Source organism: Staurois parvus, unplaced genomic scaffold, assembly GCF_062004578.1.
Source record: "Staurois parvus isolate SC_StPar_1 unplaced genomic scaffold, SC_StPar_1.0 ptg000375l, whole genome shotgun sequence".
NCBI classification, from domain to species: Eukaryota; Metazoa; Chordata; class Amphibia; order Anura; family Ranidae; genus Staurois; species Staurois parvus.
The window spans coordinates 1,004,122-1,019,302 of NW_028318171.1; the positions used below are offsets into that span (position 1 = coordinate 1,004,122).

A 15,181-nucleotide genomic window follows, 5' to 3' on the forward strand; every position below is an offset into this window, starting at 1 on the left:
ACAACGAAGCACTGCAACTTTTTATTGGAGGTGGTGTGTGTGGGTGTCTACCTAATTTCAGCTCACTCTGGTCACATGATCCTCTATGTCAGCCAGTGGTGGCTTCAGGGGAGAGGAGAGAGCACTTAACTGCGTGTGTGTGTACACGCGTTTGTGTGTGTATGCATGTACATGTGTCTGTGTGTATGTACATGTGTGTATCTGCACATGTGTTTGTGTGTGTGTACATGTGTCTGTGTGTGTTTGTGTATGTATGTACATGTGTCTGTGTGTACATGTGTCTGTATGTACATGTGTCTGTATGTATGTACATGTGTCTGTGTGTATGTACATGTGTCTGTGAATGTGTATTTCTGTGTATGTACATGTATCTGTGTGTATGCGTGTCTGTACGTGTCTGTGTGTGTATACATGTGTCTGTATGTGTGTGTATGTACATGTGTCTCTATGCATGTGTGTACATGTTTCTGTGTGTGTATGTACATGTCTGTGTGTGTGTACAGGTGTCTCTGTTTGTGTGTGTTTGTTGGTGGCGAGTAACTCTTAAGGCCTGGCTAATAGCTCAGGACTTGAAATTTGAAGCCCTGATCTAGACCATACCATCTAATCTGAATGCTACCATTGCTGGGTTTTCAGCACCAAATGCATGTACCGTACAGTGTATGTATGTATGTATACTGTATGTATGTGTATATATATATATATTGTACACTCATATTTATTTTGTGCTCAGTATAAAATAAGGAAAATTTGGTGTGTACCTGAAAAGAACACTGTTATTGCCAAAAGTAAAGCATATTCCGTTTCAGTCACGTTAAGAGAGCCCATGCTTCTGAAAAAATTAAACAATGGAGTAATAAATTCATCTGTAATATCTGGAAAATAAAAAAAAACATTATGACACATAGATTAACAAATACTAGCTAGAAATAAACTCTTTACATATAAATGTGGTAAAATGGTAACTTTACTTTTATTACTTATCTTCCTTATTTTACTTCCTTATTTTTTTAGTTTTAAAGTATAACTAAAGGCAAAACTTTTATTTTTAGTTTTGGATAGAGTGGAAAGGGATTAGAACCACTGTCAGGTTTTTATTGCTGTCTGTGCCCGTTAGGGAGATTCTGCATTTCTATGTGTCCTGTTTACCGTTATCATTGGAAGTGAAAGTAAAAGAAAATCCTAAATTTGGGGTTGTCCCCAGAAAAGTAGTAGAGGGGAAATCTTCCAATGAGGACACAAGTTCTGGTGACCTGGGGGTCCCCAAGAGATTCCCTTAATTTCCAATGATTTTCTCTTACTTCCTGTTTGGCTATGGGACAGGAAGTGAAGGAAAATCTCCCCAATGGGACACAGATGGCAAAATATAAACTGACGGGTTATAACCCTCCCTTACTCTATCCAAAATGAAAGCAAAGTTTTCCCTATAGTTCTACTTTAATTTTTCTAACGAGAATGTTCATTAGGTTACAGGAGTATTGATACACAGCGATTGAACATGAAGCAAAGAAAACTTTTTTAAATAAATGAACTTTCAGATAAGGTTCAGGAAGAGAGAAAAAACATGCATAGTCATAAAATTATTCACACAGGGAATGTGTTTAGTTTTCATTCAGGCATGAATTCTCATTCTCCGATCAATCCTCCTATCCTAAATGTTTCTGAACTTCTCTCTTTGGATAGTTAGATATTTAAATATTATTATTTATTGGCAAAAATTAAGTTAAAGTGAATGGTTTTCCACAGAGCATCCCTGATCTTCCTCTTCTGGGGTTGCCCGCTGGCGCTCCTGGCTCCTTCCCTGCTTTCTGTGGGGGCACTCGTGCGGGCTCGCTCCCCAACCCTGATACCTGGGTCTACAGACACAGATATCAGGGCATAGCCCCGCCCCCACTCCTTCATCATAGAATTTAATCCTGCTGCAGTCAATCTGCTCTGTGAGGAGGGAGAGAGCCAATGCTCTCAGGCACAATGCTGGGCTCAGGTAAGTATGGGGGGGGGGGCGGGCTGGCTGGGGGGCATCTTGGACCCAGAAGGTTTTTTACCATAAAAAGGAGCTCCAGGCTTCCCCCCAAGAAATGTAAAGTCTTACCTGTCCAGGGGTCCTCACCTGGGCTTATTTTTCACTAGCCTCTGGGCGCCGGCAGAGCAGGTAGAACAGGTAAGGGAGACCGGAAGTGAAGCTTTGCGGCTTCTCAGACAGTTTCCTGCTACATATGTGTGAGTTGCGCTGCGCCCTGTGAATGGTCCCGTAGTCTTCTGAAACCTGTAGAGTGTCCCAGAAGACTGTGGGGGGAAGGAGGGGGGCCAAACTTCCAGCTCAGTTCGCCTCAGCCAGGTGCCTGCTCCCCCCCACAAAAAGTGTGAAATGTGACAGTGGAGAGGGTGCAAACAAGCAGAGCTTCTCCTTTTGGATGGAGCTCCGCTTTAATGCAGAGAAAGCATTAAGGTAAAAAACCTTAAGGCTTTAGAACCACTTTAAGGATTCAAGCTTTCAAACATTAGTTTTTTTGTCAGGCTTTATGCATACTGGGCCTGAAAACCACATATTTATTCATAGAACAGAGAGATACGCACATTCATGGCAATAGCTGTAGCAAAATTCTAAGATCTATTTATAATGCTCAGGGCTTAGTTGTGGTATCAAGAAAATTACACATTTTGGAAAACAGGAAGTCTTGGCACACCTCTCACTTCAGAGTTGAATGTAGCACCCTCCTACATTAGCTAGGGGGAGCTAGTCTAGATTGTCAGTAAGGACGACTGAGTAGAAAGCCTGGGTGTAATAGCCAGAAGGTCAAATTGCAGTCAGGAGGTGAGAGGCTCTGCAGGCCAACCCCTCTGGAATTTTCCCTTGCTGCAAGGCTTGAAGGAAGGCCCTAGAGGCAGTGGGTGGATCTGAGGAGTGGCTGGCGTGCACTCTTGAGGGGTCCTGGCCATTCCCCAACAGGAGGTTGGAAAGGGGCAAGGACACCCTTAAAAGTGTTGAAGCCTGCTCAACTGCAGGAGAGTTTAGTTGGAAGATAGTGAGAGAGATATGAGGCTGAAAGCAGGAAGCTACAAGGAGGCCCATTGTGATAGGGCCTACCTGCAGGCCTGGAGTATGGCAGGGAAGAAGTGGCCCAGTTGAAAAGGCTTGGAAGCAGCCACCAATCCACCAGTGGTACTGGAGAGAATCTGAGTGAGTACGCCTGCACCCCCTGGGCAGATAGGGGAAGGAGCACTAGGGTGGGAAACCAGATTTGCTGCTTATTTGAGACTGTCCACTTTTAAAGTAACAGGCAACAGATCCCCTGTACAGGGATACCTCCAGCTTGCTGGATGAAGAAGAGGAGTTCATCTAGGGTCTGGGGTGGTACATTAAGGAGATGCTGCAGAGAAAGCTTGTAAACAGTTCCAGGAAGTTGTTCTCTGTTCATCAGTTCCCTTGTGCATCCTATACACCCCTAACCCTATCCTAGTTCAAATCCCCTAAATAAAAACAACAAAGCCAAAGCTCAAGGACTGATGTCTGACTCTGGATGCAGGTCTGTGTGAAGATGCTTCTTGCCTGGCTGTGCAGAACTACAGAGGGACCCAAATCTTCCTAGGGGGGTAGTGCTACATGTAGGTACTGGGAAAAACTTAATTAGGCCAATAAATGATACCAATTAAAGTATGAGTTCACCCTTTGGAACATGTTCCACCCAGCTGTTCAAGCAGCTGCAGCCCCTCCTCCCCCCACTCCCACTGACAGGGAGCAGGGAATCTTCTCCCAATGCACGCTGTCACTATTTGAAAATAACACAACCGTACAGAGCTCCTCCCATCCAGCGACGTGATTCATTCACAATGTTCTTTGAATGACTTGAGTTATAAGTACCATCAGCCTTCGTCACTAATGAGTTCTCTCATAGATCATTCACATGCCCTGCAGTTTGTAAACAGTCAGACCATATGAAGCTACTGGCTGAAAGCTGCAGTGCTTGTCTTCAGGAGTCTGGCATTGCACCACATCCACCACCACATGGGTGCAATGCTTTCCAGGCTCCTTAAGGAAAAAATATGTGCATTTATATTTTTTTCCAAGCAAGTGAACTTATTCTTCAATTTATAAAATTCCTGCATTGATGTTAACATGGCACAACACTTTTCTCATGTCTCTTTCAGACATCCAGTGAGTTGGTGGTAAAAAATTGTGTCCAATGGACGTTACTGTGTGTCTATAATTATAAATTCTAGATTCCGGTAATATTCTTGAAATATACCACTGTAAGCAACTGTAACCAGCAGGTGACATGATTGAGACAGCAAATGAATGTTTTGTACAAAGTGTTGTTCTACTTTGTAACAGTATGTGAAATTTGATCTACTATTCACAACACACACACTGCTGAGACAGATTGGACACATCTGCTTAACCCTGCCTGCTAACTCATATCGATTGTCTAGATATATTTTTACAGTGGCATAGAGTACAGAACCCCCCCCCCCCCCCCGATTCTTTAAGTGCATGCAAGAAAATCATATCGCAGATGCATTGCAGACCCCCCATTACACTGCACGGCTTTTGGTTTTGTTTCTTTTTAATTGTCTGCAGTAGACCACAGACACAACAACATTCTCCACAGAGGAGGTGAAAGGTAGAATGCATGTTTTCATGCTTCTGCACTGGAACACGGGCAACAGAAAATTGAAAGGAATTGCTGCTTGGTACATCCAAAAGCTAGGTTTGAAGTAAAAAAAGGAAGCTGTTTCCAATCTAATATTTAACTCCAGGTATGACCTTTTTTTGTATACTTATATTCAGGGCTTTTTTTCTATGAGCGTAGGTGCAGGAACTGCCCCCTTCTGAGTCACTTCTTATCTCTGATCCCCCACCCACCACCCACCTCCGAGCAACATCTCTCACTATATATATATATATATATATATATATATATATATATATATATATATATATATGTATATATACACACACACACACTAGATTATATCAAGTAGTGAAATAACATATATCAAACCTGGGTTATACTGTGGAATATTTTGGTGGGGAGGTGTTTCTAGAGAATACAAAGGGCATCTGTCAAAATCCTGAATATGGTAATATTCTGTTGAATGGCTTTGGTATCTGACAAGTCCTGGAAGAAAAGTTGTACTTATAATTAGTCAAAATATCTTAAACTCTTTAGAATTGTTTTCATCACTTTGAAATGCATTTGCACTGTATTCATATTTTTCTTATAAACATGGTGTGATATGATATTGAATGAAACAGTTTCGATGAAGTTGTTGATGCAGAAAGTTAGGTCAGGCCCTATAAAGAAATACTACTAGCACAAGGATTCATTCCAGAGTAGGATACTAATGTTCTGTAGTAGGAACAGCTGCGTTCACTGAACTCTCTTCATGATGAATATTTTAAATGCATGGAAACATAAACTAAAATCTTCATATTTAAAACACCTATGTATATAATCACATTCCTTGTCAATGTAGCTATTCTAGCCTGTGGGCCTACTTTGGCCATGGTTAATCAACTAGATATATATACAGTATTAAGTAGGGTTGCACTGATGCCATTTTTTGAACAGTGAGTATGAGTACTCATATTTTTGGTCAAGCACACGACAAAGCCTTTGCGGTGCGATTTGAGCCCATACAAAATGAATGGACTCAAATCGCACTGCAAAGAATTGCTTGCAATTTGAACAGGAATGCTGTGCGATTCCTATCTGAATAGCATGCAATTTTCCACATTGCTCCTGTGTGACCCCAGTATAGAAAGACAGGCAGGTGCCATCTAAGAAGTGCAGCAATGGGCAAACAAACACTTTATTAATGTTATAACAACTCACATGTTAAAAGTATATAATACATCTTGCATGTCCAATTCAACCTAATTTTTTTCATTTTTTAATTTTCAAAAAAATCTTGACAAAAAATTGTAACTTCAAAAAACTCACCATGCCTCTTACTAAATACCTCAGATTGTCTACTTTACAAAAAGGGGTCATTTAGGGGATATTTGTACTGTACTGGCATTTTTGGAAATGAGATAGACCGTCAGTACATCAGGATTGATCAATTATCAAATATACTATAGATATGCACCATAGTTTGTGGACTCTATAACTTTCACACATACTAAAGAATATACACTGATATATTTAATAAAGAAATGTAGCAGAATACATTTTGGCCCAAGTTTATGAAGAATTACTATTTATTTGCACAATTTTATAACAGAAACGAAGAAAAATGCATTTATTGTTCAAAATGTTTGGTCTTTTTTCGTTTACTTAGCAAGAAATAAAAACCCAGTGGTGATCAAATATCACCAAAAGAAAGTTATATTTGTGTGAACAAAATTATAAAATTTTATTTGGGTACGGTGTTGAACAACTGAGTAATTGTTATTCACAGTGTGACAGCACTGAAAACTGAAAACTGGCCTGGTCAAGAAGGGGATGAAAGTGTCCGGTATTGAAGTGGATATCACAATCACATGTCAGCAACTCAATGCATTTAGGCATCTAGACGTGGTGAAGATGACTTGCTGAAGTTCAAACTGAGCATCAGAATGGGGAAGAAAGAGGATTTAAGTGAATTTAAACGTTGCATGGTTGTTGGTGCCAGACTGGCTGGCCTGAGTATTTCAAAACCTGCTGATCTACTGGGATTTTCATGCACAACCATCTCTAGGGTTTACAGAGAATGGTCTGAAAAAGAGAAAACATCGAGTGAGCGGCAGTTGTGTGGATGAAAATGCCTTGTTGATGTCAGAGGTCAGAGGAGAATAGGAAGCCTGGTTCAGCTGCAACATTCAGATGGTGGGGTCAGAATATGGTATAATGAAAGCATGGATCCATCCTGCCTTGTATCAACGGCTCAGGCTGGTGGTGGTGGTGTAATGGTTCAGGGGATATTTTCTTGGCACTAGCAAGTTGCACTTAATAAAGTGGCCGGTGAGTATATTATATGTACGTTTTATGAGCTTGGAACAATGTAAAAATATTTTGTCAAATCTTCACAAAGTTTCCTCATGCATTATCATGTGAAAAGGCCCCCTTGGCTTCAAATTTGAATAGATACCACCTTTGCAAATTCTCCCACCTATATGGTCATACATTAGTCATTCTCACAAATCACACTGTATTTAAAAAAAGTAATTCCTTTCAAATGTACTACCCCCTAGGACAGCGATGGTCAACTCACTTGACATAGGGGGCCTAAAGTACAGCCCCTGACATCACAGGGCCTTACATCATTTTTAGTGTATTATGTAATGCTACAAAAACAGTCAGAGACCTGAAATATTACAGCAGATGGTCAGAGACTGTGGGCAAGAGATTGTCTATAAATAAGGCACAGACATGTTTGGAGGCTGGGGACATGCTGCAAGTTACTAAGGATGTGTTACAAGATACTGAGGATAAGTTACAAGTGACAGCTATAGATCACTACCATTATAGTTTCTTTACAAGGCAATAAGTATATTGATCTATACTGTTCCAGGTGGTTCCACACTTGCTAGCAGCAAACATTGGGTGCACTTTAATAAGTGATTGACAGTGATTCAAAGAATGTAGATGACAGCACAACCAGCATGCGTTGCAGAAACTCTTTTATTCCATTAAAGTGGTTGTAAACCTCAAAAGTAACAAAGCACATCCCTCAATAGCGTGTACTAGCCTGAACCCAAAGCACCCAGTGTAGTTCCTCTGTGGTCTCTGATCCCTCTGCTTTTTGATAGAGTTCCTAACCAACATTACAGCCACACCCACCCCCCTCTTCCAGCACACAGCAGGTGACTCATAGCCTCAGCTCTGTATGTTTTTCTATAACAATGTGTAGGGGGGGGGGGGTCCCTTTGGTGGGTGTCCCTTCCCTCCACTCAGATATCAGGAAACTCTGTGCTAGTGTCAGATCCCTGCCCCCCTCTTGCTGGAGAAAAATCCTTTGATCTGTGTTGTTTTATGGGGGCCTCAGACTGCACAAAAGCCTGCATGTGGCCCTTGGACTGCAGGTTGGGCCCTAGGGGAAGTAGTTTGTGACAAATGCAATAGTGTGGCTGGATCCTACAACACTGAGTCATTTTTGCTTTGTTTTGTTTTCTAAGGAGAAGACTATCTTAAATAATTTCAGTCAGATTGGATTAATTAAAAACTATATTTGACTGCTTTCACACTGATCTGTTTTTCTTTCCCTCTTGCATTTAACCACTTGTCTGCCAAACACTTTTACCCCATTCCTGCCCAGGCCAATTTTCAGCTTTCAGCACTGTCACAAATTTGAATGACAATTGCGCGGTCATGCAACACTGCACCCAAACTAAATTTTTATAATTGTTTTGAGACAAAGAGCTTTCTTTTGATGGTATTTACTGGAGTTTTTATTTTTAGCTAAACAAACAAAAAACACCAAAAATTTTGAAAGTTTTTCTTAGTATCTGTTCTAAAGTTTTGTAAATAAGTGATTTTTCTCCTTCATTGATGTGCGCTGATGAGGCTGCACTAATGGACACTGATAGGCATTTTGAGTTACAGTATTCAGGTATTTTTGTTGTCACTTTTTTGGGACATTTGCAATGTGTAAAAATAACTAAAAGGATGGGTGTCACATGCGTGAATGGTGCTGCATTAGGTAAGACTTATAGTTTGACCCATAAAAGTGTACAAGAAGTTTTGTGAATGGAAGAGAAGAGAGGCAGGTGGAGAAACCCACTCTCATACACTCTACCAGAACCAAAACTGTCAGTCTCGAAGTCAGAAGTTTGGCACTTGCAGTATTGTATGAATTAAACTAATAGCTTTACTTAACCCCTTGACGCCGACGTAACACAAATATGCGGCCTCACGGACCTGGGCTTTTTTCCGTGGGGCCGCATATTTGCGTACCTGTCTTTGTGTTGGGAGCGCGCCCCTCAGCGCGCTCCCAGCACCGAGACCGCGGTGTCCCTGAGAGCACCGGGTCCCGTTCTAACGATCGGGACCCGGGACTCCCAGTCCCGGGTCACATGATCGCTGTGATAGCCTCTGATTGGCTATCACAGTGATCAGTCACTGTGCAGCCCGGCCCCCTTGTTTTTTTTTTTTCTCTCTCTCTCTATGAATGGAGAAGAGAGATACATTGTATCTCTCGAACTCCTGTCAGAGAGAAGAAAAAAAAAGGTTTGTAAAAAAAAAAAAAAAGATAAATAAATAAATATTAAAAAAATAAAAGAAAAAATAAAAAAAAATACCTAGATCAAGGTTTGATCTAGTTCAGTGCCAGGGTTAGTGTTTAGGTCAGGGTCAAGGCCAAAGGTCAGGGTCAAAGGTCAAGGTCAGGATTTAAAAAAAATTGGTATCAGTGTCAGTTAGTGTTAATGTCAGTGTCAGTTAGTGTTAGTGTGTTTTAGGTAAAAAAAAAAAAAAAAAGACAAAAACAAAATGCGCACTATGGTTTCTGGGCTGTACTACGGGTACAAACAACAAATAACATACACATATATGGTATCGCTGCGATCGTCAAGAGCTGGAGAATTTATTTTGGGTTGCTGTTTGGTGGTAGGTTATGGTCATAACAAGAAACACATAGCTAAATAAAAAAAAAAGGATTTTTTTTACTATTTTTGGCCAGTTTTCCTTTGATAATAAAAAAAAATCAGGAGATATCCATTACCATTTACCACCAAATGAAAGCCCAATTTGTCCTGAAAAAATCAAGGTATAATCCACCTGGATGTGCAAAGTAGTTGTGATGATATGTACGGTTTTGCTATCACATGTCAACGGTGCAGAATTGTGCTTAGGCATTTAGATTTGTTTTACCCTTAGGCGTGAAGGGGTTAAAGAAGAACTACAGGCAAAAAAAAAATGTCTCCCATGCAGTGGGGCTGTGCCCACACTGTATGGGTTAACTATGTCTAGGGGATTGCAGAGCGGAGATATACTTACCTAGAACGCCAATCTTCTGAGCGCAAGACCCCACTGCTCCTGCCCCCTGCACTCTAGCGGCCTTGTGAATGGACTGTTCTTGAAGTCATCACACCCATAGACTGGCTCTGGACGTGAGGACGGTAGGAACAGTCCACTGCTGGACATGGGGAGCGCTGTTTTCCAGATGATCGAAGAATCGAGTAAGTGTAACTCTTCCTTGCACCCCTGGACAAAAAGAGCATTTAACCCATGCAGTGCAGGCGCAGCTCCTTTGCATGGGAAAATAAACATTTTAATTTGGAGTTCTTTAACTATAACTAAAACTAAACTGAAAAGATGTTGCATACCGGCTTCCACAGGAGTAATGGTGTTTTTTTTTTCTTTTTTTTATCTTTGCCACAAGCATGGGTAATGAGTTATTTGGCAACATCCTTTTACTCTACAAGTTTATTTTATTAGTGGTTTTATCTTTGGCTCAATACACTGTTTCCATTATTGGATTACAAATTTACTTTGACAAGATTGGGATACACACTTTGGTCTAGCACCATCTTGTGACCATTTACCATTAGCACTCTTCCTTTTTGGTAGACATTCGCTTACTCACTGCTCTTAGTAGTCTGGTTAGAGCTGCTGAGATATTGGTCCACTAATCCTTGGCTACCACATTCTATCTATGGATATATTTGCCCAGGAGTTGGCTGGTTTCTTCAAAATATACTATATGTAGTCCTCAAGTGTGAAACTCTTTTTCTATAAAACAAAAAGAGTTTTACACAATATGTACTTTTAGTAAGTCAGACACGGTGGAAGAAATAATATTTCTGGATAGCATATTATTAGCACTATGGTCATCGGTTTGATTCCCAATCACAGCACCACCTGCCTGGAGTTTGTATGTTCTCCCTGTGCCCTTTGTGGGTTTCCTCCCTCACTCCAAAGACATGCTGGTAAGTTGATTGTCTCCTGTCTAAATTGTCCCTAGTATGTGAATGTATGAATGTGATTTAAGGACCTTAGATTATAAGCTCTCTAAGGGCAGGGAAAAATATGAATGTACAATATATATGTAAAGCACTGCGTAATTTGACTGCACGATATAAGTACCTGTAATAAACAAATAAATCCATTTCACATAACAACAACACAATAATAACTATAATTCATCAGCCTAAAAACATTCAACTAGTTTTGTTTGTGCTATTTAATCTGATTTGGCTGATTTATCTGTCTATTGCTCTGTTAGAATAAGAGGAAGAAGTATAAGACATCGGTTTTATCATTTTCTTTGTAATACTTACCTTCATTATTTTGTAGTAAACCTCCTGCCACTTGCTGATTATATATTTGTGCTGAGCGTAAAAAGGTTGCTTCAACTGTGGAACCCTTTAAAAGAGCAATCTGATCATCATGATCCAGTAACTCAAAACCTGCAAGAAACAAATGTCCAGATACATCAGGCTGACAGACTGAATTCAGTTATAGAGCTGGATTAGGTAATCAATGAACTATGCTTGATGTTACCTTGCTTGTGCTTCAATGAAAACTACAAGTCTCTCTGACTCCATGAGAATGGATCTGTGAATGGATGACATGTCTGTGTGTCATTTGTCCTGTATTTTTAAAGAAATGCAGGATATTTCTGGTAGAAGAACCCTGTGACTTGGGTAAGGGGAGGATGGTTTGAGGCTGGGCAATGTGACCATGTTTCATGTCACACTCTATATATGGCTGTAACATGGTCAGAAAGATGAAATTAGCCTTTAAAAAATACATCCCTGCCCAACCCTTAGACCCTTAGCTTTTGCTACTCCCCTGCAATGGCCTTGACTACTCAGCTCTACAACTACAAAGTCCCTAGTTTGCCTTAACTGTGGAATGGCCTCCTATTAAAGTTTGATAATCTGGCACTTAAGTCCTGAGGACATTCAAGTACACTGCGTGTGTATTTATTAATTATCACAGGTACTTATTTACTTAAAGCACCGTCAATTTACACAGCGCTTTACACATATTGTACAATCACATCAGTCCCTAACCCTCAAGGGGTGTACAATCTAAGGTCCCTAACTCACATTCATACATACATATAAAGCATAGTCGAACTGTGGCTGTTGTAGGTGAGGGGTACCACAGCAATGGTGATCATACCTGAACCCTATCCTTGGTCCAAGCATTGTAGCCATACACCACTGATTCTCTTCCCTGCTACTGATTTGCAGCAGTAGTATCAGTGGAGTATGAAATGGCCATTACTGAGTAATAACCTCTCCAAAGTTTGATGTGCAGTGTGAAACAGTGAAGGAATAGAGGAGGAATTTCTGTATCTCAACATCTGTGTCTGGAACTCCCATTTGCTGGATGTTCTCCAAAATGTCTCTCCCTAGCAGAACCATATACTTTCTCTCTGCAGGTAGATCTTAACTTCTCATGTGTACCACACCAGTATTTAAGAGGGAACTGACATAAAAGCAGGTTAAAAACATGTTGTTATTGTTTCCCCAAAAATAGTGACTGCCAATCCTCCCTCCCCTTTCCCAAAGACAGAAACATGGAGCACAGCTGGGCCAAGCTGTCATATTTGTTTTCCCAGTGCCCAATTCTGGTGTCTGAGGCACACCTAAAGTTACATTGCAAGTCTCTAGTTACAATGCGTAATACCTGTTATTATTTATTACAGGTACTGCACTTATATAGTGCTGTCAACTTACGCAGCGCTTTACATTTATATTGTACATTCATATCAGTCCCTAATCCTCAACGGGTGTACAATCTAAAGTCCCTAACTTACATTCATGCATACACATACTAGGGATAATTTTAGACAGGAGCCAATTAATCTATCAGCATGTCTTTGGAGCGTGGGAGGAAACAAGCATACCTGGAGAAAACCCACACATGAACAAGGAGAACATGCAAACTCCAGGCAAGTGGTGCTGTGGTTGGGATTCAAACCAACAACCCGAGTACTGCCAGGCAGAAGTGCTAACCATTTAGCCGGTGTTCTACATATGTATAAGCAGGGCACCCATTGAAAGGGTTGTATGGTCTTTTCCACTGAACTTTATTTGTCAACAGTGCAGAGAACTTTATATATAGTAACTAAAAAGAACATAGCTTACAACATAATTTTAGAAGGTGATAAGCAATGTGACCCTACTCCAATCAGTTGCCTTAATGCAACAATTAGTTGAGGTTATCTCTAGCTACTGTGTATAATGTTGAAATAACTTGTTATCTCTAATTGAGACTTTCCAGTCTGTTGTAAAATATCCACATGACATGGCTGATACTTCCCTCCTCTCTGTAAGAAGAAGGAACTGGCTTTTATGACATAATACATTTGAAAAAAACAGCCAAAGATCGTGTCTTTGGCTTCAGATAAAAATTTAATAAATAATGGTATTTAAAGAAATTAATTTTAAAACACAATCATTAGATACCAAATGAATTCACAGCATAGTGATCAATGTCATATACATTACAATAAATGTGTCAGCCAATTGCAACTGTGTCCAATAAATGAACGCACCTGGTAATTTTTTCGTAAATTCCACAAGCATTTGTACATGCATCACTGCTGCTTCTGAGATATGGTAAAATATCTCTTCTGGATTTGCTGATTCTTCTAGCTGAGCCAAAACCAAAAAAAGGACAAACAAAAGTAGATGTCAGAATTGTTTAAGTATATATAAAATAAATAAAGGAAAAAATTATTCTGACTACTACCAATAAGGAACATTGTGTGGGGTAATTGCGTTGGATGCCTGCTTCCCCCATTACTCTCAGTGGTTCCCCCCACCAGCCCCATATCACTACAGGATATAGTGTGTAAATAGTAGTAGAATGGGTCAGTCATTGGACTATGAATGTACAGTATGTGTGGCAATAGCCGTGCCACCAAACCTGACTCACTATAATTTCCAGTAGTGAGTCAGGTTTGGTGACACTGTTGTTTCCACATATACATTCATAATCCAGTGACTGTTCCTCCTACTACTACCTACACACTATATCCTGTAGTGATATGGGGCTAGAAATAACTAGAAGTTGCTCAGACTCATCCTCTCATACTTAATATACAGTGTAAACCATTATACTCTCTGCTATTTCTAAATTCGTCACACAGTGGATTCGATATGAGACAGGCCTATTTAGTATTGCATTTGTTGGTAGAATCTTTTAAATATGTCTTAGGTGTTATGTTTCTGTGACATACTATGCTCCAGTAATGATCTGTTATGTTGCATTACTACAAAACCCTTGTGCAATATCTTTACCCCATCACTTTTGTGTACCATAACTCTTACCGATTCTTATGTTATGTGAAATGCTATTTCATTTATGGGATTTACATTGTGGAACAGAGAATTGATATTTGGATTCTGAATTATTTTTATCATGTTAATGTAAAACGTAAGATAAAAAAAAAAATGATCTGATTTAAAAAAAAAACAAAAAAAAACTAGAAATTGCAATAGGCAGTCGCTGATAGTTGTCAATTTAACTGTAAGTCTGTGATTGTCTGATTTTAAATAAAAATGTGCCAAATGCTGTGCATTTCACTTTGGCTGTGAGGATGGGGGTGTATTAGAGCAGATCAAATAGCCTCAATGCACATAGATGTAAAAACCATTGGTGGTGAAAGCCCCACATTGTAAAAATGGCTAGAATTTTTTTGTTTTCTATTGTGCAAAAATATCTTCCTGAAAAAATTGGCCTAATCCAATCCAAATCTTGGGCCTCTTATATCAATTTGCTCATATCTAGTATTTTGCTTGAGGTGATTGTAGCCTTATTAGTGCACTTGCGACAGAAATAATTGAGTACTGTCCGTGATACTTTTTTATTTGCACTAACATACAATTTTGAGGACAAGCTTTTGAGGTATGTCCCCTTCTTCAAGGTCCAAGCAGTACTACTTCACAAAGGTTTAGCAGAATGTTAAAAGAAATGTTAAAAGGGGGAGAAAAAAAAAAGATTAGACTAGAGATAAGACAGAGCAAAAGCAAAGACTTGGGGGGGGGGGGGGGTGTTGAGACAACACTCACAGAGGGGGTCATAAAACTGTTGGATAATGCGTGAGGAATCCCATGTCCAAATTTAGGCCGTTATCTCTTGTATCACATAGAAATATTCTTAGTTCAAAAGTTTTCCTTTCCTGGATAGTTTTGAAATTTCCTTTAAGAACTAAGATATTGAGGTCTTCCATAGTGTGGTCCTGTTGTGCAAATTGGTTTCCCACAGGTGTGCAGAAGCCATCTTCTTTATGTTCCTTG

The 15,181-nt window shown here is 39.9% G+C and overlaps 1 protein-coding gene across 1 annotated transcript in view; it reads right to left on the bottom strand.

Moving 5' to 3' along the window:
• Positions 1–15,181, bottom strand: part of LOC149456126 (bile acid receptor-like) — a 150,693-nt gene that overhangs the window by 9,304 nt on the left and 126,208 nt on the right. The window contains exons 7-10 of the mRNA XM_089685414.1: positions 13,435–13,534; positions 11,204–11,332; positions 5,004–5,120; positions 762–875 (exon numbers count right to left, since the gene is read on the bottom strand). Coding sequence (XP_089541540.1) covers positions 762–875; positions 5,004–5,120; positions 11,204–11,332; positions 13,435–13,534 — 460 coding nt within the window. The remainder of the gene's footprint in view (positions 1–761; positions 876–5,003; positions 5,121–11,203; positions 11,333–13,434; positions 13,535–15,181) is intronic.